The following is a 23,678-nucleotide window of genomic DNA, read 5'->3' as shown; positions in this document are numbered from 1 at the left end:
TTGGAGAAGACTCTTGAGAATCCCTTGGACTGCAAGGAGATCCAACCAGTCCATCCTAAAGGAAATCAGTCCTGGGTATTCATTAGAAGGACTGATGTTGAAGCTGAAACTCCAATACTTTGGCCACTTGATGTGAAGAACTGACTCATCTGAAAAGACCCTCATGCTGGGAAGACTGAGGGCAGGAGGAGAAGGGGACGACAAAGGATGAGAAGGTTGGATGGCATCACCGACACAATGGACATGGGTTTGGGTGAACTCTGGGAGCTGGTGATGGAGGCCTGGCATGCTGCAGTTCATGGGTCGCAAAGAGTCGGACACGACTGAGAGACTGGACTGAACTGAACTGAAAGTATAATCCCAGAGGAGAGGGACTCTGGGTGTCCCTGGTCATTCCGCCTGATATCATTCAACAGGTTTCTCTGAACATAACCTTTCCCAGCACAAACAAAACTTTTACTTTACTTTGGATCCCTAAAATGCAACTTTCAAACACACCTATGTGTAGAAAAGCCCTGAATTACTCCTCTCAACACTGGAGGACCCACAAAGGTGCACTTAGAAACACCAACAGTGAGCAGACGGGACTTGGAAACTGCACGCAAAGCAGTGGCCATGGCAGTTTTGTGGTCAAGAAGTGCTGCTGTAAGCACTTCATATTCTCACATGCTAATTCCCTTCATTTTACTGGGCGTGAACCTCATAATGATTTCCACTCAAATTAGTTTTCAGCAGTGGACACTGAATCAGGAGATGCCCACATTTAATTGCTTCAGCAACTTAGGCAACATTCTACTCCACAGAAAGGTATTTTTTGCTTTGAAAACAAAAAAGAATTGTCATTTGCTTTTTTCCCTTTTCACCTGCCCAAACTGACAGTGGTTTGTAATTGAAACAAAAACCAACCAAATAAATCAAAATTTCTTTCTTTTCGAAGTTTATTTTGGATAAAAATAGTTGAAGACAAATCAAACGGTGCACTGAACAAAAGGACTAGGAGCTGACTTAGTCCTTTTACTGCTGGCATGCTGGTATCTGTAACCTTTCACCAGTTCAGACTTCTGTCCACACCCTCAAGTAGAGGTGCATTTGCCAAAAAGGGACTCTTCATGTGCACTGAACCAATGTTCTCTCTTGCACAAGAGTAAGATTTGTCCATCAAAAGCAACACAGTCACATCAATAAATCTTTCCTGTCCTGCAAGTCTGAAGCAACCAAAACTTCAGAAATGAGAAACCACTGCCCACCCAAAATATCTATAATACAGTGACAAAAATTACCCACACCCATACAGTTAAGGCATAACCATAGCTTTCAGCAAAGCATCAAGTCCTTGAGTTACTTCACTGTTCTGTTCAGTTTACAGATCACGACTCCCAGCTCTGTGAAACCAAACCAGGAAAAAGTCGGGTCAAAGTGTTTCAGCGGCAAAGGACACTATCTCCTGTCCTTTTTACCAGCTTTCCTCTTTCCTGAGAGCAAATGCTTCGGTTTCATGTCAAACACATGTCTGTCTGCCTCCCCTTTCTTCCCCAAGCGATTCATCTTCTTCTGAGCATTCTTCATCATTGTCTTGGCCTTCTTCACCATCTATAAAGGTAAAGAAAAACCTATCAGTTGTGAAAACCCAAATTTCCAAGTGAATTTCCATTACCTGTTAACACTTGATGTGAACAGTCCAGGTCTGTGCTGTGAAGAGAAGCCCTGGTGAGCATCACTCACACCATTTTCCCGTGGACACACCACAGTACCTGCAGGATGGAAACTGTACCAGACCAGTCTAGTATCTGTGAGGACCAGACACTCTCAGACCTGCAAGATGAGGTACTTTGTTCTGTTCTACTTCCCTCTCAGCAGATGAGGGCACGGAGATCCGGCCATGGAGCTACTCGTACCTGACTGACAAGTGGCAATGCTGGTATTAAGTCCAGATTACTGGACGAAATGGCTCCCTGAAAGCACACTGCTTGTCAGTTTATATACAAACTTTCTCATCTATATGAATTTTCAAAATGCTGAAACTGACCATTTTTGTATTTAAAGAGAAGAAGTAGTAGTTGCCACAAAAAAGAGACTATACACATCCAAAGTGTCTTTTCCAAAAGACTGCCCCAAACAGCTCTCTCCTGTGGTGGGTGAGGGCCCCATGTCCAGGCTCTGAGCAGGACTGTTTCCTAGCATAGCCCTGAGTGGCTGGGACCAAGGCTCAGGCTGCAAGGCTACTGCAATACCCTGCTCTGTCCACCCTGAGAAGGAACACACAAGCGTGAAGAAAAGGCCCATGGACACCCAGCTGTGCAGGGGCCAAGACCAACCCTCGGGGTGCAGCACTCAGAAAAGCGCACTCCACCACCCACCCCACAATCTCTGCGGCTCCAAGTGTTTGCCCCGACCCCCTGAGGGGTCAACCGTAGAGGCTACTGTTTTATTAGCTACTCGTTACAGGGACTAACCTTGACATCCCGGAGACCAGAGACATCACGTGGAGGCCGAGAACAGCTGTGACTGCGGGTCACAGAGGCGGGCAGGACAGAGTCTTCCCGCTTCCTCTTCCTGGTGATGCTCCGAGACCTTCTGGCCTGGACTGCATAATGGGCCTGAAACAGAGTAGGCTTCAGTGCCTCGGATTCCCAGTGCCTTGAGGTCCTGGCACCTTGGGGACCCGGCCTTAGGGACAAACATGAAATTACTCCAGTGGGGGGAGAAGGCACATGAAGGGCTTGTAGAACTGTCATGAACAAGCTAAATACATTTAAAACATAAATAGTCAGGGCCTCCCCTGGTGGACCAGTGGGGAAAAGTCCTCCCTTCCACCGTAGGGGATGCAGGTTCAGTCCCTGGTCATGGAACTAAGATCCTAAATGCAGCACAGTATGGCCAAAATAAACAAACAAACAAACAAACAAAACACTGTAAAACAATAAAGTAGACACAGTCCCCATTAATTACTGGTCAAATATTCGTCTTCACTCACACAGCTGCTGTGTGCTACTCAGAGCTGCCTGTTCAACCTCCTAAGCAGCACAATTTATGTCAAGAGCGGCCCTCCTTCTCACCCCACTTCTGCAGTTACTGGCCGCCAGAAAGCTCAGCCGGGAAGCTGAGCAAAGACTCAGGTGCTGAGGACAAGTTCTGCAGGCCGCTGCTCAAGGTGTCCCTCAGGTTACTGTCTGGAAATAAGACTGCACAGCAATGTGAGAGGAAGGCAGGCCAAGAGCCCAGCATCCAATAATCATTAGTCAGGAGACATAATGTGAACAGCACACATGGCTCATCAAAATCCGATTAGTCTAACACGATGGTTTTCCTTGTTTCGGTAATTCCACTTCTGAGAAACTGCTTTGAGAAATAATCCAGAACGTCAAGATGCTCTTTCATACAATGATGTGTACTCTGGCTCAATTCATCAAGAAAAACTAGGACACTAAAAAAGGTATGTGAAATGCCTTCTAACCTCTGGGGTCTGAGGCATGGCTTCGAACTATTTACCAGCCTATGTTCCTCTCACACATAGGCACTCAGCACCACCTCCCGTTTATTTTGTCTAAACTGAAGCTAATTAAAGCTCGATGTGAAGACACTGGTCACCAAAATCAAAGTCATAGCTAAAGAATAAGAACTGTGCAAAACAACGTTAATTCTCAACACAAACCCCAGAAGCGCCAACTACTCCGTAACCTGTTCCTGCCCTGGTTCCCAGGACAGTGCCCCACCCCAACCCCGGCCGTCTACACTCACATTGTCTTTGTCGTCCATATCAACACCAAGACTGCGCATCTCATCCTCCAACACCTTCCGCTGAACCTGAAAGGGGAAACGACATTGTTTTAAACAGTTAGTTTGATGAAACCTTAAAAAAAAAAAAAAAAACTCAAGGAAAAATGTACAGAACAATGATCCAAGATACACTTATTTTAGAAACTCTTTTACTTAGGCTCACATGCATGTTTTTGGACAACTCATTACATAACATAAAAATTAACATTTTCTGGGTGATTACATATTACACACAGGACAACGTACGCGTGGCCCCCAGGTTCCACTCAGCTCCCCAGGGGTTCCCACATGCAGACCCAAGAGGCCAGCAGCTCCTCCCCCATGGTGGGGGGACACAGCAATGCCACAGCTGTCCCCGTCATCCGCCACCACACAGAAACCGCATGTCAAACACACACGTGTGCTCCATGCAGACAGCCTGGCCCAGCTCACTCAACCATCCCCCACACCACCCTCCTTCCCTGGGCGCGGTGACTCCAGACAAGAGCCAGGGCCCAAGGAGACAGACCTGAGGACCAGAGGACCCTGGCTCCATCCAATCCACTTGTGCCTCAGCATGAACCTCCCCATCCTAACCAGTCACAGGGCTCAGATAAACCACTCTGGCTCTGAGTTAGACTGCATTAGGTTTCTGAAGAAAGTAAAAGGGAAGTCCTGACCAATAAAGAATTGAAGAATAAGGACGTGTTAACTGATGAGTTTACCTCCACAAATTTACCCATAACTCACGATCTTCATTTGTACAGCTACAAAGTAGTTGAATCCAACAGTGAAAGTCACCAAGAAAGGGTGGAACACTCAATATAGAATGTCAACACTCAGCCAACCTCAAAAGTCAACTTACACCAACCAAAAGGCAGGGCCATACAGACGACCACACACAAAGAACCACTGACTCTTGAGCACAACACTTGCCTTCTTGGCCGTCCGAGGCATCCTGGGCCCCTGTGTGTCCTTCTCTCTGGACTGTAGAATCTTCAGCTTTTTTTTTTCCCTAATCTGTTTTGCCAGCTGTCGAATCTCCGCCATTTCTTCATCTTCACTTTCAGATTCACTGTCATATTCTCCAGCAGCTGTTCTTAGTTCTTCTTCTTTTTCTAACTCTTCCAATTTCTTTTTTTAAAAAAACCATAATTAAAGTCAATAATGGAAAACTCATACATAAGTACAACAACCTTTATAAAAACCAGGTTTCTCCTAAGCTTTTTGAGGTGGTACAAATGCCCCGGTTCAGGCTCACATGGCCTCGGCAAGGCTCACCTCCCCGCAAATAGGCACTGAGATGAGCAAGAAGACTACACCAACAGAAGCGGACTGTTCCATGCCACTTCTTCACCTTCTTTAGAAAGAATCACTCCCAACTCCAAGGTGAAAACACGTAAAAGGTTCCCCTCTCTCCTAGCAGGTACACAAAAGCTCTGTTCTTAGAACCATAAATATCAACCCAAACTGGCCTTGGACCAGGACAGCCTGTGTATCCATCCCAAAGCCGTTCCAAATACAAGCTCATTAGCTGTACGGATAATAACATCTTTAAAAATGTATAATAATAAAATAAAATAAAAATGTATAATAAACCTCAACAAGAGCCCAAGTCAAAGGTGCTCCCATCACTACTGTGATAAGGCAGAAGGAGGGAAGGAGACTGGAAGGGGATAGGCAAGGTGAAGCCAATCATGGGCCATCAGAGTCCAGACTGTGGAAGCGTGCTGCTACACAATAAGAGACAGAGCAAGAGGCACAAGTGAAGAGATGAAGACATGAAATATAAATCAAGGACACCATCAGAGAACTGGCAGGTCCTCAAAAAGAAAGACATAAAATTACCTTATAATCCAGAAATTCACCTAGGAATCTGCCCAGACATGTTGAAAATACTCAATACTAATACATGAACCATGACACCCAAAAGATGGAAACAAAGATGGAGTTGGGAGTGATTCTTTCTAAAGAAGGTAAAGTGGCGGCATGGAACAGTCTTATGTCCATCCATGGATGAGAGTATGAACTATAATACTATATAGAATGTGCCATTCATTTGAAATAGAACACTAAGAAAGAGGGAGGAAGAAAGCTGACACATGCTACAACAGGGACAAACCTTGAAAATACCATGCTCAGTGGGAGGCCAACTTAGAGTGTGACTCCACTTTATAGGCAAGCTGACAGAGACAAAAGAGGATGCGGCCGCCCGAGGCCAGGGAGGGGAGAAGTGCTGTCAGAGCTGGGAGTTACTCAGGGATGATGAAAATGAAAAGGCTCTGGGACCACAGGGAGGTGGTGGCTGCACACCACCACCTATGTACTAGATGCCACTCGATCGCACACTTTCACACATTAAGAAAGACGTGACTCAGGACTGCAACTGAAGGGGAACACAGGGTCTAAGGAAGGCTTTGTTTTTTTAAAAAAGAAAGAAACTTGTGGACACTCGTATGTTAAGAAATATCAAGTGAGGAGGGGGCCAGCCGCGAGTGCCAGAGCAGGAGCAGGGAAGAGGAGGGTCAGGCTGGGGAGTGGGCAGCCGCAGCAGAGGGTCCACTCATGGGGTGAGGCGGGGTGGGGCAGGTGACTAGGGTGTCCACACGTGAGAGTCCTTCATGAAGGAGGCACCCTGAGCCCAGCAGAGGAAGACAGGGAGGGAGGTCTGGTGGAGGAAAGAGTGTGCACCAGCCTCAGGTGGAGGGACACAGGGCTGAACACGGGGCCCCAGGTGGCAAAGCCCAGGCTCTCAGTGGGCGCAGAAGGAACAAGGGCCAAGGACAAAGTGGAGTGGGAAGTTATGCTCGTATCTCCTGGGTCAAGTTGAAGAGGAGTAAAAGTCACACGGTGTCACCAGGGACACAAACCTGCATGATGTCAGGGTCGATATAGTCGGCTATGTTATGGCCTTCCCAGATCTCAGGGATCTTGTCGTATTTCTCAGATGAATTCATTATATCCCAGTACTCTAAAGGTCAAAAAACAACAAAAAAATCTTCAATTACTGGATGCCCAAGAGTTACCACTTAACCAAGTCCCACATTTGCAAAGACAGTAGAGCATCTGTGCTCAGTGCCAGGTAAACAAGGTAATGTGCTCGAGCAGAGGACTATTCCACGCTCATGCCAGGGCCCATCAGTACCCCAAAACCAAGAGTCCTAAGGCATGGACAAGAGACTATCGATGGTATCAGCCTGGCCCAGCATTATACACTAGGAAAAGTACAAAAATAATCCCTCACCAAAAACAAGAGAAACCTACTTCGGAAGGAAAAAATCTCAGCATCCTGGCAACCTTTCACCTTCAAGAAATTAAACTAACAAAATGCTGGACAACTTGTACCCACTAAGGTACCCTCATACTCTTCCCACACCTAGCATCTTAAACTACCACACTTGAGCCCTTACTTTGAAGATCCAGAATATAATCATCTCCCATCTCCAGTTCCAGGTCCCGTTCCTGCAACGAAAATGTAACAGTTTTCATCAGCACTTCCGACCCCCAGGGCCAGAACTGCCGGGTGCCCCCCAGACCCATGGCATTACCCCTCTCCAACCTTTTGCCACTTGAAGCTCAGCACCAACTTCCAGTGGGAAACCTGCTTCCACCCCTGGCAGCCCTGTCCCCCGACACCAGAGAGGGTCCCAGCCCTGGGGATTATGCTCCCAGGCGCCCCCGTCCCCACTCCAGCACAGGCCTGGGGCTCCCTCACCCACCCGCCTCCTCTTTGGCTCCCCGAGCTCCATCCTCTTCCTGCGTGCCACCACGCCTTCAGGGATGAACGGGGGCCTCTCCTGTGAAAATATGATTGGAAATACCCATGTGAAATGCTTGCTGAATCAAAACACAAAAAGAAAAAAAATGTCTACAGAATGTACAGAGCTTCCCAGGTGAAGCTAGCAATAAAGAAACCTCCTGCAATGCAGGAGATATAAGAGACGTGGGTTGGACCTCTGGGTCGGGATGATCCCCTGGAGGAAGGCATGGCAACACATGTATTCTTACCTGGAGAACCCCACAGACAGAGGAGCCTGGCAGGCTACAGTCCATGGGCTCCTAAAGAGTCGTACACGACTGAAGTGACTGAGCACACATACATAGAACACATAAGAGTCTGACTTCCTTAATATAAAAATTAGAAATCAATAAGAGATAATCAACCTACAGAAGTGAAGAAGTCAATCAGTATGTTAATCACCATGAAATACCCAGTTCCACACAATGTTCAGTAACTAGAAACAATCAAGTTGAATAATCAGTGAGTGCGACTGCCTAAAACCACAATGTAGAAACATTACTTCTAATACTTTTCACTTTATTTTGGAGAAAAAAATGTGTGGTACTGAAGAAAAACTGAAAACTGGCACAACTTTCTGTGAACAAATAGTTTTACAGTAACAAATGTCACTGGCAATGATCTTTACCTACTGTTAGTTCCTAGACTGGTCACCAAAAATTAGTGCTGAATGAATAGAATACATGAAAAACATCAAAATAATTAATAACAACAACAACAAAAAAAAAACAAGTGAAAATTCCCTGGCAGCCTAGTGGTTAGGATTCCGGCCTTCACTGCCAGGTTCCAGGTTCAATCATCCCCGGTCAGGGGACTGAGATCCCAAAAGCTGTGCAAGAAAGACAAAAAGAAAACACACCATGACAACAGAACCATCTGTGGTCCGTCATACTGATAGAACAGGAAGTGTGCACTCTCAAAACGTCAGGAGCATAAACTTCCAGTGCCCTTTTGAGAACAATGACATTTTTGATGCCATGTCTTAAATTTCACTCTACCGATAAACTTGCAATTAAAAAAAGAGACCTATGCATCCCACCCTATTTAAAACTTGAGAAAAGCTGATATGCCAGAATGTTTCTGGAAAGATAAACGAGACGAGCTGCAGGAGGCAGCCTCTGGTGGAGGGAGCAGCAATTTAACCTGGCTCCTCCTTTCCTTTCACCTTTTCAATCCTGACACACACACACAGCGTGACCTTGATCTAAGCGCACCCAGGAAACCCCACCAGCCCCACAAGCCCTGCCTCCAGGGCCTCCATAGGAGTTCTCACCTTGTCATCTCTCCTGCTGGGAACAGCCAAGTGCAGTCTGTTCAGTACCTCATTCACTTTATTTCCCTTCATTTTGGTTTCAACACGATGAGCTAAAAGCCTGTCACAAGCCTAGGAGGGTGAGAACACACGGTGCTAGGTCATGGGGCATCCAATGTCCCATCATGTCTGAAAGGGCCCAGGAGCCAGAGCCCCACGCCAGATGGGCCCGAGGTTGGAACCTGCCACGCTCTCAGAACAGCCTCTGCGAGCTGGGTGCTAGGACCCCCAAGTTCAGTAAGTTGCCCAGGGCAGACTGTGTGCTCCTGGAGTGGGGAGCGGGTGCTGTCTCCCTTCCTGGGTCAGGGCAAGCCCAGGCCAATGCAGGAACCGAGGGGGCAGGACCGGGGCAGACGACCCATGGTGGGTGTGACCCCCATTCCCAACACTCACAGGGCAGGAGGAGGGGGCGCAGAAGCGATAGGGAACCCAGACGCATCTCTCAGCAGGGCTGCTGGCACTCGGGGCTGGCCAAGCTCCTACCAAGGAAGGGACTGGCCTGCTTACAGGGTGCACTGACCTCTGTCTTCACTCTGATAACCCCCTCCTCCGTCAGTGTACTGGTCTCCACCACAGGAAAGCCTTCCGCCTGCAGGTCTAGAAATATTTTCTGGGAACACAACGGATGAGTAAACACGAGCTGTGGCATTTATTTTCAGTTCCCATCCACAAACCGTCCTCCTCCTCAAACAGGTGCTACAGATGCTACTCACAACAAACACCTCTGTGGTTTTTAATTCTTCTGAAGAACATCTCCCAGAACTGTTATTTATTTGTCCCTAAATCCTGCTGTGATTAAGACAATGCACATTATGGGGAGAATCAAACCAGAGTGCAGGAAGCAAACCTGAGGCACTCAGGGACATTCTGTGAGGCCTACCCTTCTGAAGAGAACCTTGGCAAAACCAAGATACATCTTCACAGACAATGCTCTCAATGTTGTTCTTTATAAATACCTGGCTTCCTCAGCCTAAGATAATTCCCGAGAAAACACCTCAGCAACAAGTACGACTCATCGACAAACGAACCACCAAGACCCTAAGAGGGACCCCACCTGCACCTCCACCAAGGCTACCTGACACCTCGCTGCCGGCCTGACCACGAGCCCCCGATCCAGAAACAAGTGCCAGCTCAGGACTTCAGGCTGCTCAGGGTGGAGCTCTGCTTCCCTCCTAGGCCCCTCCTCCCTGGAAACACCAATCACAGCATGACCAGTGTGGCTACCCGCACCCATGCCACCTGCCCAGGTGCCCAACTGAGAGACAGCCCTTCCCAACAAGCAGCTCCTGGGGCTGCCGCTCTGACCACAGGCACTGCCAGCCCCACGGCCTCTGAGAGAGGCCACAGGAAACCTCATGGTCCCTCTGCCACTGATGGACATCCGTGAGGTTACAGCGACTCAGTCACTAAGGACATAATCTCAACCGTAAAACAAAACACTGTGAACTAGCGTCACTAACATTCCTTGTCAACTCCGGTTGTGGGAGACGAGGTTCCGAATCAGCAGGAAATTTTGAAAACATCGAGGTGATTTACCTGATTGTCCTCAGAAAGCTCAGAGATCTTCTTCACATCACATTTGTTTGCTACGACGATAAGAGGCTGCAGCGAGGAAGAAAACTAATGAAATCATCACCTTCGCCATTACTCACAGAAGACCACACCGGCCCATACCCACCTTGTTGACAAAGAGTGGCCTGAGGTTCCGGAAGAGTTCCAGCTGCTCCGCGAGCCCATGGCCACACTGCTCTGACAGGTCCATCACGTACAGCACTGCGGCTCGCAGGTGGGCCAGTGCCGTGATGGCCTGCATCTCGATGGTGTTGCGGTCCTCCAGAGGGTGGTCCAGGATCCCAGGGGTGTCCACCACCTGTGGGCAGACAAGTCAGCCCAGCACACAGGCCGAGGGTGCCCACAGACCTAGACCAGCCCTGATGGAGCTCCCCACTGACCACGGTGAAGGAACAAGGCAGTGGGAAAGGACAAGTGAAGACCGGGGGAGGGGTCCTCACTGAGGAACGAGCTCACCAGTGACGCTGAGGGCTGGGTAGAAAGAGGACTGCTCTTTCCATGAGCCCTGGATTAACCAGCAACGCTGAGGGCTGGGTGGAAAGAGGACTGCTCTTTCTATGAGCCCTGGATTAACCAGCACACCCCCGAGTGCTCAGAACAACACCACTGTTTACAATATCACATTCAACTCTGGACACAGGCTGCGCCACCCTTTCTGGGTTTCTGAGGATGCATCAATCAGAAGTCCTGCTGTAAGCAGAGCACAGACGCCACACTGGGAGCCGCTGTGTCCCAAGTTCACCTGAGTACAGACAGCGGCCCCCATGCGGCCCTGGAGCCTGTCCATGGGGGGTGGGGGGTGCTCTGGCGACCCAGGACCTGCTCCCCAGGCTCCCTGGACATGGGCAGACCCTCATCGGTGGGAAGCCCAGAGCTGGACGCCAGGAATGAGGCCGCACGCCCCAGGCCAGCGCTCACCTGCCAGCGCAGATACTTGTAATCCATGTGCCCCACAAACAGAGACTTGGTGGTGAAGGCATAGGGCTGGACATCCACATCTGCTCTCGTCACCTAGAACAAACCACAGGTCCTGACTTTCACATCCTCCCAGAACAAACGCCTCAGCCGCACAGCATCAAGACTATCGGGGGTCAGAAGAGACCCCACGACACCTCACGTGACTAGACTGCTAAGACAGGAGCCAGCACAGACCGGGCGGCCCCCCTCAGCCTACGCAAGCGGGTCCTCGGTCAGTGCGGGGGCAGCACCAACCTTGTTGATGAAGCTGGACTTGCCAACGTTGGGGTACCCGCACAGAAGTAAGGTCCTCGTGTTCGGGTCAATGGTGGGCAGACGGGACAGATGCTGACGCACTGTGAGAAGGCGAAAGTAAATGTGCTTAACTTCATGAAAAAGCATAAGCGACTCAAAGCTGACGGTCTGCTCAACTTAGCTGTACACTCCAGGCCTGTGGCCATGTTACCACACTCCAACAATGTTCACACACGTGACGAGAAAACATGAATGAATGGAGGAGGGGCCAGCTGCAGGGGCATCCAGGCTGAACCCAGAACCCTCCTCCCAGGTCCAAACAGCGTGGATTCCCACCCAGCAGATTGAGGTGGGGCCCAGACCACACAACCCAGAGGACTGAGCAAGAGAGTAGAGTTTGAAAGGGCGATTCGACCGAGTGTGCGCTCTAGCACTTCCTGGCCTACAGGACTCCTTTTCCACGTAACAAGCAACCCTCGGGACCTCGACTGCTCCAGCAGCACCACTGGGCGGGCCACCTAAAGACCTAACCGATGACTGGAAGCACTGTCAAAGCAGCTCACAGTTATGATCTTGTTGCAAATTACATGCAAGATGCTGGGGGAGGGAATCAAAATCAAATCAGTTAAAAATAACTGAAATGTAAAAATATATACGCATACAAAACAGCACAAAGTTGTTTCAATAAAAATTATTCTACATTAATTCAGAAATCGCCTACTGAATAAAACTATTAGGTAACAAAACTGGAGTAGCAGTTTGATGCTAACATGTTTTACACTAAAATATCAGTAACAGGTAAAATTACAGGTCACTTTATTTTTATACATTTTGGTATCTCCCGGCCATTTATAATGTACATGCCTTGCCTATTAAATTTGAAAGACATAAATGTTTTTAATAGTGCTATTAACATGTAAGTATTAATTAAGTTCTAGCTGCTTTTTCAATCACATCTAACCTCTTAGACTTTCTTAAAGGCTAGACTGGGAAAAATAATTTGTTCCTTTGATCTCTATAAGAAAACAAAAATAAACATTATAAAAATAACTCTTGATAATAATCAAGTACTTTAACAGAATGCACTAACAAGTAGTTAGTTGCTGATGCATAACAAGTACCTTGTTCCAAATATTCCAAACTCTGCTTCTGTCTTTTAATAATAGTACACATCCGCCCGAGAGCAGCGCGTTTCAGTTGCTTGCAGCGGTACAGAGAATCACCATATTTCATGAGCCGCACATAATCTTTTGCAACGCTGAAAAACAGAAAAACATGTAAGATTTTGCTCTCCTTTGACAGTAACTTAAAAGATACTACAGTAAGAAAATCCCTTACTTGTCCACTAAATTTTTGGCAATGTTTATTTGTCCTAGAGCCAACTTGTAATGATCCTTGTCATAGAGAATGTTCATCAAATCTGCATAAAATGGATGAATATCCTGTAACAAGAACAACAGAATGGTCACCTTGGTCTGGCAGGTTCTCCTCCTGTGTGTGGCTAACACTTGAACATAACTTCCTAGGGAAACACATCATACCTTCTGCTCTTCCTCATCGCTCACCCTCCCCCCTCAATCTTCTCCCCAAGCCTCTCTCAGTGACTATTTAGTCACAGAAGAAAAATAGAGTCAGCAGGGAAGCGAAGTCCACCTGCCCTGTGCAGGCCTGGCCAGGCCCAACTCCATCTGGGCACCAGAGCCCACCCCTTGGGCTCGAGAAGAGAGCTCCAGAAATACTTTCCCATCCATCCAGCCAGTCCTGTCAACCTGTAAATGTGCTGTTATTGCCCAAAACTTAAGAAGAAAGTTTTAAAACCCCCATCTCTTTGCTCCTCTTCTATTTGTACAGGTGTTTCCTGGTGCTGTCACCTCATCCTCACTGCATTTTTCATCCTCATGTACTTTCCGAAGTACCTGCACTTTCTCCAGAAATTATACCCTCATCCAGCCAGTGGCCACTAAGCACTAGCATCAGGTCCTAGAATTTTACACCAGCAGTTTCTGTCACATGAACCAATCTCTTCTCTCAGCCTTAACCCACCTTCAGGGACTACCTCAGGGCAGTTGAGGCTCTCAGGCTGTATTGCAGACCCCACATCCATCATCACCTCAGCAACTTCACAACCACGTGGTCCCATTCAGGGGCTCCACAGGCAGGGTCCACTCCTGCATCCTGCAGCTAAGCACACAGGCAGATAGCTCGGTGCAGCAGGGCCTAACTTCGGGGGCTCAGTGAAGAAGGCAGGGCCCCATGAGACTGCCTCTCATAAGAAAAGCACACTGACCATCAGCCTCAACAACAAAATAACACACACTGCTGGGCCTCAAGCCACTGGCCCCATCTGAAGCCACAGGAAAGGGCGCCTTGTAAAGAAGGAGAGGAGGACGCACATAGGCCACCAGGACCTTGGGCTTCTGAATTCAGTCCACAGCTTTCAGAATCCCAACTGTCCCCACAGCCTAGAGATTACAGAGAAAGCCCAAGGCTTTCAAAAATAGGAGTTTCACTGGGGAAAAAAGATACTAAGGAATCAAAAAACCTCCGATCTGCTCCCAGTTTTGTTACTAACTTTCGGAGTAAACTTTGACAAGTCAATTATTTCCTCTTTCCTTCACTATCAGTCAACTAAGTAGACACACCTGGTTTAACCTTGCCTAAAGGTTCATATTTACATAATCGCTTTCATCCCACAGTCACTTACATCCAATTTGGGGAAATCGGTTAGAATTTGTGAGAGTCTGTCATGGTAATTCTGCTGAGTAAATTTGACTTTCCTCATATAAAAATGTCTAATGCGATGGATTTGGTAATGTTTGTGGATAACTGTCGGAGTCTTTCGTTGAGTCTTCGATAATGTCAGGTCAATAAAGTCCTGCAATAAAATAAAGACAGTTACACCAAAAATGTCTCCTTTCACCCACTTATTTGAAATCACCTTAAAAGACTAATGTTCAACAATGTATTTTAAACTACAAACACTTTCTATTTTAAACTACGAACACTTATTCTAATTAAATCTTCAATGTAAAGCTCTGTTCATCTTTATGGTTCCTTGCCTTTATGAAAACACTCAGCAAATGCCTGCTGAAATAAATTTTATCCCACACTCTTGACATTATCGTAACTTCCATATACCTAAAACCATCTGAAAGGTAAGTACCCAGAAAACTCAAGCACAAATCAGGAAAAAAGAATGTTTTAAGGAGATACAGTTCTACTATTTCGGTTTGTGTATCTCCAGTTCTGACAGCACACACAATAACCGGTGAGACGAAAACCCGCTGTTTTCAATTTCCCAAGGAAAGGTGGACATGAAAAACTCCGGCATGAAGTCCAGAGCAAGCCGTCCAAGAAGATCGGCATGCCACGCTGTCTGCTCTGGGAGGCACCGCCGGCTCTGGGAGGCACGCTGCCGCCGGTCGTCCGTCTGACAGACACGACGCAGACCCACCTACTTCACAGAGCTTCCTGACTCTCCCCCTCTCCTCCGGGCAGATTCCAACACCCTGAGGGCCCTAATCTTTGAGGAAGGGCCCCCACTCTCTGGGAGGACCCCAAATCAGGGGGTCCGAATCTCGAGAGAACGTGATCTAAGGGGCCTGGAGGGGAAGGCGGCCCCTTCCAGCCCACCGTTACAGACCGGAGCCCCAGCGTCCCGCGACCTGGCCGAGAAAAGCGGGGGCAGAAGGGCCCTTGGGGCCTCCTACCTTGGCGGACGGCACCACCGTGATCTTCTTGAAGTTGTAGTGCGCCATGCCAGCGATTCGCCACGAGGGGACAGCCGCCCGGACTTCCGCCGAGGAGCCGGGAATAACTTCCGCCGAGAAGGACGAGACTTCCTCCTGCGGTGCGTAGGCGGTGCGTCAGTTCCGGCGCTCCCTGCTCCCCACGCACGGCCTCGGGGTCACACAGCGCCCTCGCCTGGCCGGAGGAGGGGTCGCGGGGCCGGGGCGGAGGGCGCGCGCGGCGGGAGAACTGCGCCGGGAAGGCGGCGCTGAGGTCCGGTCCCCACCGCGGAAAGGGGAGCGTCTTGAGAGGCGTCCCCGGGCATCAGTGCTGCCCAGCCGGGTCCAGGGTCTGGCTGACCTGGGCCAGGGGTCTGGGGGGACTTTGGGAGCCTGGGGGGTGAGGGTAGGGGGGTCAGAGGGGCTCGGAGGGCTCCAGGGGTTTCGGGGAGTCTGGGGTCTCCGGAGATCGGGGGGTCTGGGGTCACCGGATCGGGGGGTCTGGGGGAGCGGGCGCGGGCTCTGGCTGGGTGAGAGGAAGATGGGGGGCGCGCGGGTCTGCTCCTTCCGCGCTCACGTCGCTTCTCCCCCGGTGAGCGCGCTTCCTTTTTTTAAATTTTTTGGTCGGCGAGGCGGGTGGGATCTTAGAATCCCCACCAGGGATGGAACATCCGCCCCTCCAGTGAAATCTCAGTCTTAACCACCGGACCGCCAGGGAAGTCCCCTGCTTCTTATTAAATGAAGGCTGTGGAGGCCCAGCCTTGTGCGACAAGGGACGCCTCTCCTCCCCCGCGAGGCCCCGCTGGCGACCCTACACTACCACCCACCCCATCTTGGCCCCACCGGAGCTGCCAGCCTTCCCCCAACCCAGGCCACCCGCAGGCCTTTTGTCCCTCTTCTGCCTCAGAAGCCCCTCATCTATCCCTCCGCCTCGGTGACCCTGGCTCTTGTCTTAGCATCTCTGCTCCCCTGACCGTGGCTGACTGACCTGCGCACTGCCTTGCCCCAACGAACTCCACCTGGAACTTTGCCCCACATCTTTACTCTGCCTGCCGGGGGTGGCCCCAAATGCCTGTATGGACCAGACACTTCCAATCAGTTGTGCACTGCCTGTGGGCACAATTCCAGATTTGCAGCACAGCCTTTCTGAGAATCAGACTGCAGATGGTCCATCTTCCGGGTCCTGTGAAGAGGGGCAGTTGAAGGGGCAGCCCAGAGCCGGGCTGACCTGCTGCGAGTGCAAAACAGGCTGTGGGTGAGATGAGGTCAGAAGGAAGGAGATGGCCCCTGAGACCCGCAAAACCCCACAGATGAGGGGTAGGGCAGGAAAAGCCCACCCAAGGCAGAGGGCTGCGGTCGGCTCCGTGGAGAAGGCTGGGGCACTGAGACACTGGCCTCTGTAACCTGCTAAAGGGTGGCCACTCCCTTGTAGAGCCCAGGAGCACATCCTGCGGGAAACTACCTGTGTGTGACCGGGTGTGGTGCGCTGTCCAAAGCACCTGCCCATGTGTGAACTCATTTCAACCCTACAGCAACGCTGTGAGTGGGCAGGGCACTGAGGCCCAGCAAGGCTGCCACTAGCCTGTCACAGATAAGGGGCAGCAGTGGGGCTTGAAGCCGGGTGGCCACCCACATCCCTGCTGTCCACCAGCAGCTGCTCTGCCCCTGCATCATCTCCGCGCCCCTTGACTTCTCAGATCCTTTTAGCAAGTCCTCTCCTTCTTACGTGAAAACGTCTCCTACACTCCCCAAATTCCAACGCAGAAAGTAATTCTAGAGGGTCAGGATTCTCTCATCTGTCACTAGCTGTACTGCCCTTTTTTTGTGTCGTGGGTGTTATAAGCGTGCCTCCTGAGTCTGTGGCACTTCCAAAGGAGGCCTGAGAGGTGATTAGACTCATCAGGATCATTTGCTTAACCCCAGACAGCTGTGCCCACCGTTCCTGAGAGGCACAGAGCTGTGCTCACACCCGTCTCTTCCTCAGGTACCTGTGTGTCCTTCAGTCTTCCCCCCTCACTCTTATATGGTCCATTCCTCCTCGTCAAAAACTATTCTGTTTATATAAATTCAACCAATCCTTTGCTCTAAATAACAAATATCCTTTCTTTAGCTCTTAGCTCTAAGCAATAATAAAACAATTTCTTACCAGTTGTGTAGGACTGTGCTTTACTTTTTAGTATAATAATATTCTCAACAAGCTTGTGATGTGCCACTAAACCAAGACCAGAGGCTTGCTTCTCCCCAAAGGTGCTCCAAGTGACAGGACCCCAGGCCCTGCTGAAGGCCAGCATCTTCTCAACTGTCCCCTAACTTAGTCATGTATATAGACAGTATATGGAGGGGACAGAATTTTTTTTTAATGATGATAATATATCGGATACATGATTTTCTTGGTTTTACGAAGAACAGTTGAAGTCTTCTTGTTCGACAGAAAAGAAGGGGAACCACTAGAGAAACAGAAACATAACCTTGACAAAGAGAAAGCACATTAAAAATATCCTGTCAGAGGAAAACCTCAGAGGACTTCCTACATCCTGTTAATGGGAAGTGGACAAGTCCTTGATATTTTTATGATTCAGCCGTGAATCTGAAATCATATTCACCTAAAACGCTAAACTCTTGAGCTGCTGACAAGCCCTGCACTCACAGCTATGAAAGCCACGTTGAGTGACCTGTCCTCAAAGCCCTGGAAAGAGGTACTCGCACACAGACCACCGCAAATCAATTCTGTATGGAAACCTCATTGGGGCAGCACGTGGTCGTGCCCTGAGCGTTGCCATGAAGCATGTTGAATGCCTAGCTTCTCACCAGGGAGTCTCAGTTCAACGTGTGGCAACAGAATCAGCACAGTCACGCAGAACCTGAGCCATGTGCCAGCCTTTGAGGGACAAGAACTAGCAGGTGAAACCCTGCCCTGGTGTCTGTGTGCCCAGGCCACGGGTGAAACCCTCTGCTCAGCCACCAGGCCCATCTGGATGGACACACGAGCACTGTGACTCGGGGGAAAAGAGACCCAGAGGCAGGACAAGGCACCAAGGCAAGCCGCCAAGCATCCATTCAGCCTCCACTCCACCGGCCGGGGCATGGCTTCCCAGGGGCAGGTATGCGTCTGGACCACACGTCCCTGGACACGCAGCTGGGCTCCCAGACCCTTTCTCAGGAGAGTGGGTGGGCCAATGGCCAGTTCCCAAGCTCATGGTGCCCGTGCACCAGGGTGTCCAGTGACCAGGGCTCCTCAGACCACGAGCCTGGTGAAGGACACTCCCCAGGGTGCCCAGCGTGCTTTCTGGTGACTTCCGACTACCGGGGCACTTTGCAGCCAAAGGGCTTGTCCCCAGGCCTCTTTATGTTGGGATTGGTCTCTCTACTTTGCTGCCTTGTTGCTATAGTTCTGATTGACGAAAAGTACATCCTTCAGCAGAGTCTGTGCCAGGAACTGTGACCAAACTTCATACCTAAAAGGAGCCTTTGTGTGGGGATTAGTCACGTAGCCGAAGGTCATGCAGATCTGGCATGAGACGTTAGGACTGCACCTGGCAGTCCCTCCTTGCGTCCCCAGAAACTGTGTTCTGGTGGCTTGTTCAGTATGACTCGGGTGTCCCCCAGGTCCAGCTTACTTCCCATGGCCCCTCGAGGGAAGACTGTATGCCCTCCTGATGTTTCCCACCCTGGCAACACTGCCCCGGGCCTCTGAGAAGGACAGCGGAGGTCAGCCAGTGGAAAGCTGGTGCAGCCGGGGCAACACTTGCTCTGTGCTACTTGGGGTTCCCCCTTTCACAGCTCCTCCCTCAGCTCCAGACCTCCAGCTAACAGCAGTGGGGGGGCCCCTCAAAGGGGTGCACCCAGACACCTGTCCCACAGAGTAGTCAGGCAGTGCCTGACCCCAAATGAGGCAGCTTGGCTGCAGGGGCAGATAGGAGGACAGCTGCCTGGTGAAACTGAGTGCCTGCTCCTTGTGGCCGCAGGTGACTCTCCCCAGAGACAAAGTGGGGTGCAGGGGGGCCATAGAGAACACTCCACAGCTGAGACTTTGTGATACAGCAGAAACAACTGCCTAAACCTCGGGGAAGCCGCTTACTCTCCTCAGGTAAAATCTGAGAATGGAACCAACAGCTGACCAAACAACTTGATCAGGCAAACAAGCCCACACCCACGGTGCCAGGCTTCTGGGTGACTTCCCTCAGGCAGCACTCTGCCCCCCTGCGAAGTCCAGTGCTCCTGGAAGTCCAAAGGCCTGGTCCCTGTCCCTCAGCCATCCACACATCCAGTGAGTGTGGCATGTGTGCAAGCTCGCTGCCAAGTCACCCTTCCAGGTGGTAAATGGGGTAATTGAACCAGCTAACTTGTTACTGCAAAGATAAACATAAAGCAACTTTTAAATATCATTCATGTGGCTTTGCTGAAAACAGATTAATATCGAAACTAATGTTTTCACCTTAAACAGTGAAAGTGTTGAGACCTTAGCAGGAAGGCAACCAGTAGCTCCGATGTCCTGGCCTGCACCCTCTGGGCTCGGTCTGGAGACCCCCGGTTGCAGACGCTGTAACTGGACTCTGCTAGCAGAGGCACCCTCCCGCCCACACACTCAGAGCCACCTCGAGGGCCTTTGTCTCAAGGGGATTAGCCTGGGCCCTGTGGCACCGGGCAGTCCATGCGACCGCTGACCTGGCTAAGCCACTGAACTGTTACATCGTCAGCATCTAGCACACTGCTTGCCCATAAGCCAGGCTTAATCAGCACCGGTCAAATGAATCAGTGTATTCAGCTATGTTCAGACAGCATGTCTATGAGCCAGACACTTTTACAGTGTCTTTACAAATTGTCAATAATTTGACTCACATACCAGCTCTCTGTACAAGCACCATCACTGACTCTGTTTCACATAAGGGGAAATGAGGCACAGAGCCACTGAGTCAGCTCCCTGTGGTCACACAGCTCATCAGACTTGGAACCGGAGTTCCGACCTGACTGCCCAACCGCCAAGTCCAGCCCTTAGTCACTGCGGATGGTGAACAGGGAATGAACGATCTTTCCGGGGCCACACTGAGCATCCAAGGGACCTGCAGCCCGAGGTTCCAGCGCCCCTGCCACTGACTCTCAGGCTTACTGGATGGAAGCTCCTGAGACCAGAAGACAACCTTGATGTGGGGTGGACTGGGGTCTCGGGCAAGCTGCCCTAGGATGACCAGCTGGGTGCCCGTGCACGGCTACAACAGAGGGTGAGGGGCGAGGAGGACTCGGGGGCACTGGCACCCAGCTTAAATACATGGGCCACCTGCTGACAGAGGTATCCCTCGGACCCAGTGTCCACTTGCAGCTCGTTAAAATCAGCACTTGTGAAGACCAGCCCTGAAAATCTCCCGAGCAGACAAAGCAGTGTAGTCACACAAGCCGAGCTCAGTTCTGCTGCTTTTGTGAGAATCACTTGACTCCTTGACTCTGTCTCTGGAATCGTGAGCAGAACTTAAACTTGTCTCCTGAGAATGCTATGAGGTCACCACTGACCAATTCCCCATCATTTAGGAAAATTCTAGAATCATAACCAGTCACGGTGAAGATGGTGGAGGAAGCACACTGTGGACTCCGGGAAGCCCGAGGGAAGCTTGCGGGTCTGGACTGGGGTGTCTAAGAAGGGGAGTGGAGGGGACACTGGTCTGGGCCTGGGCCACCCACCACTGAGAGGACCAGGAAGAGCCTGAGAACACGGTTGGTGCTTGGCTGGGACACGGCGAGGGGGCTGCTCAGTGCAGCTGTCTGTGCTGTTTGGTGTCGAGGCCGGGGCCAGAGATACAAGGGTGGGAACCACGGACACACAGACGACCCTACAGCTCTGACCTGACCACAGATGGAGCAAGGAAGGTGGGGGAGGAGTGTGGGGAGGGTGGGATGGAGAAGGCCCTCCTGCACCCCACCCTCAGGGCCGGAGCCCGCCCACCACCCTGGCCAGGGCTCAGGGAGGGCCAGCCCTGCCTGCTACGCTGTTCCTGCCCAGAACTGGCATTTGGCTTTAACCTGCAGCCCATTGGGCCAGAGTCCTGAGATCCGCCACGGTCCAACTTCACCCCCAGGGCCTGGGATCTGGCCGGTTCCCAGGGGAGGAATACCCCCGTGAACACACCGCTGTCCGGAGTCTCCTGGCCTGTGCTGTTCTGCATCCTCCCCACCTCTCACTGCAGGAGGGCAGCCCCTAGATCTCAGCGCCCAGGACCCAGTTACACCAGCGACCTAACCACAGCTCTACAGCCTGGAGTCCCCTGGCATCTGCAAGAGCCAGACTGTGGCCGAGGCCCTGGGGTCCGAAGTGAGTCCCGACAACACTGCAGTGGCAGGAAGGACAGGGAGATCCAGGACTGAGCGCCTGGTGCACCCCACTCTTGGCTGGATGTGCTTCGGATCCTCTCTGACTTGACCCATACAGAATCCTGTGAAACAAGTTGTACTCCTATTTAACAAATGAAACCAAGATTCACAGAGGCTGAGAAGCTCACACAGCCCCAGCCAGTGAGGGGGGAGCCTGGGTTTTAACCCACACCCTTGGCCCCAAGCCCTCGTTTCCACTCACCAAGACACCTCCCACCCACCGTCTGGGTGCTTGCACTTGAACCCTAGTCTCTCCTTTAATCTTCACGTCAGCCCTGTGAGTCCACCCTTTCAAAAATCAGGGACCTGAGGCACAAAGAGATTTGCCTGGGGTCCCCCAGCAAGCAGGTGGTCCCAGAGCTCCAGAATGTAGCTCCAGAGGAACACCCATCACACTATCAGCATTACTTCATTTTCTCATATACTGATGTCTAGACATATATCCTGCCCCGTCCTAAAGGAACACAAGGAAGGTAACAAAAATATACTCTACTCCACAGTGGGGGAGTATGAAATAGGAAAAACCCAAGACGAAGTAAAGTCAGAAAAGAACAGGTAACTGTCATCACGAGCTCTAGGGATGAGTGTTTAGGGAAGCCAGCAGGAGCCCTGGGGGAGCCAGTGAGGTGAATGTGTCTGAACTGCATGCATGGGTTTGCTTCTCTTGTTTCAAGGATCATGACCTCCTAGATTCTGTCTGCTTTTGTTTCAGCTCTGACATCTTCAAACTATTATTTTTAATATTTAATTCAGAGTTTATGATTATTATTACCAGGAGAGTGAGTTCCCCCAAAAGCCACTTTGCCACGGCCTAAAATAGACTTCCCAAAATATTTTCCTGATGTGCAAGTATGTTTAGGCCACTGAATAATGTGAAATCAAGATCAGACATTGTTACAAATTGAGGAAAAAATACTTTTTTTCCCAACTGTTGTTACAAAATAATTTTGGTCACCTCCATGTCCCATTGTTTGTATTATATAATTTGGGGATATGTTCTATACTTAAAGAGCAATAAAGTGAAAGCTGCTCAGTCGTGTCCGACTCTTTGCAACCCCACAGACTGTACAGTCCATGGGATTCTCCAGGCCAGAATACTGGAGTGGGTAGCCTATTCCTTCTCCAGGGGATCTTCCCGACCCAGGAATCAAACCGGTGTCTCCTGCATTGCAGGTGGATTCTTTACCAACTGAGCTATCAGGGAAGATTTACATCTACTCTTATCCTGTGTTTAACACCTGTAGCAGTACCTAGAACTTAATAATAAGTCACAAGAGTAGCAAAAATAATTTTTACAAGCCTGTTGCAAATAGAAAGGAAAAGTTACTTTTCTACACTTTGAACCAATATTTGAATTGACTGAAGCCTTGACATTTCCAATAAAATAAAAAATAATTAAAATTAAAGAACAAATTTCTGTTTTGAGAGTTTGCTCAAATAACTTTTTTCTAAATGAGTGTTTGAGTTGAATAACTGCCCAGAAACAGGGCGTAAACACAACATGGGCAGCTTAGCACACGTGTGTGTGTGCGCGCACATGTGCACACACCCACACGCATACCGGCGCACTAATGCCACTTTAATTGGTTTTGCAAACGCTGACAACTTCACCTGACACACAGCACACCCGTCACCGGAGGACAGGCAAGCCAAGCCCAACACTTGGAGCACTAAGACATCCTGTAATAAAACTCCAGCCTGGCCTGGAAGCGACACTTGGAATGTTTCTTTTCTTTCTTCTCAATCTCTGTCTTCCATTTCCTTTGCCTCTAATTCTGCCTGTTGAGCTTCCAGGTTTTACTTCAAATTTCTTCTCTCTTGATGCTCAGTGTAGCATTCTAGCTACCATAAAAAAAAAAAGAAAGAAAGAAAGGAGAACAAATTCCTTAGATCCCCAGGAAGAAGATACAGCCCAGCTTTGAGGAGGATCAGAGCTGCT

General features: G+C 50.0%; 1 protein-coding gene across 3 annotated transcripts; it reads right to left on the bottom strand.

The window, feature by feature from the left end:
* Positions 1–920: 920 nt before the first annotated feature.
* On the bottom strand, positions 921–15,437 carry GTPBP4 (GTP binding protein 4). 3 transcript variants are annotated; one of them, XM_086333578.1, is made up of 17 exons: positions 15,106–15,437; positions 14,356–14,526; positions 12,990–13,093; positions 12,773–12,909; positions 11,652–11,752; positions 11,358–11,450; positions 10,546–10,737; positions 10,404–10,469; positions 9,388–9,477; positions 8,829–8,939; positions 7,476–7,553; positions 7,167–7,218; positions 6,627–6,727; positions 4,693–4,890; positions 3,739–3,804; positions 2,454–2,597; positions 921–1,590 (listed from the first exon to the last, which is right to left on the bottom strand). In XM_086333578.1, exons 2-17 carry the CDS (start codon positions 14,431–14,433, stop codon positions 1,438–1,440), a joined length of 1,764 nt encoding a protein of 587 aa, XP_086189704.1. In that variant the 5' UTR covers positions 14,434–14,526; positions 15,106–15,437; the 3' UTR covers positions 921–1,437. The 3 variants fall into 3 exon arrangements, with proteins under 3 accessions (XP_086189704.1, XP_086189705.1, XP_086189703.1); XM_086333579.1 differs by having other exon boundaries at positions 15,295–15,437; XM_086333577.1 differs by having other exon boundaries at positions 15,362–15,437.
* Positions 15,438–23,678: the final 8,241 nt, after the last annotated feature.

Source organism: Bos grunniens, chromosome 13 (genome assembly GCF_055505025.1).
Source record: "Bos grunniens cultivar Pamir isolate PY7600 chromosome 13, Bosgru_T2T1.0, whole genome shotgun sequence".
NCBI lineage: Eukaryota > Metazoa > Chordata > Mammalia > Artiodactyla > Bovidae > Bos > Bos grunniens.
Note: the sequence above shows the minus strand (reverse complement) of the source record. Positions and strands in the feature narration are given on the sequence as shown.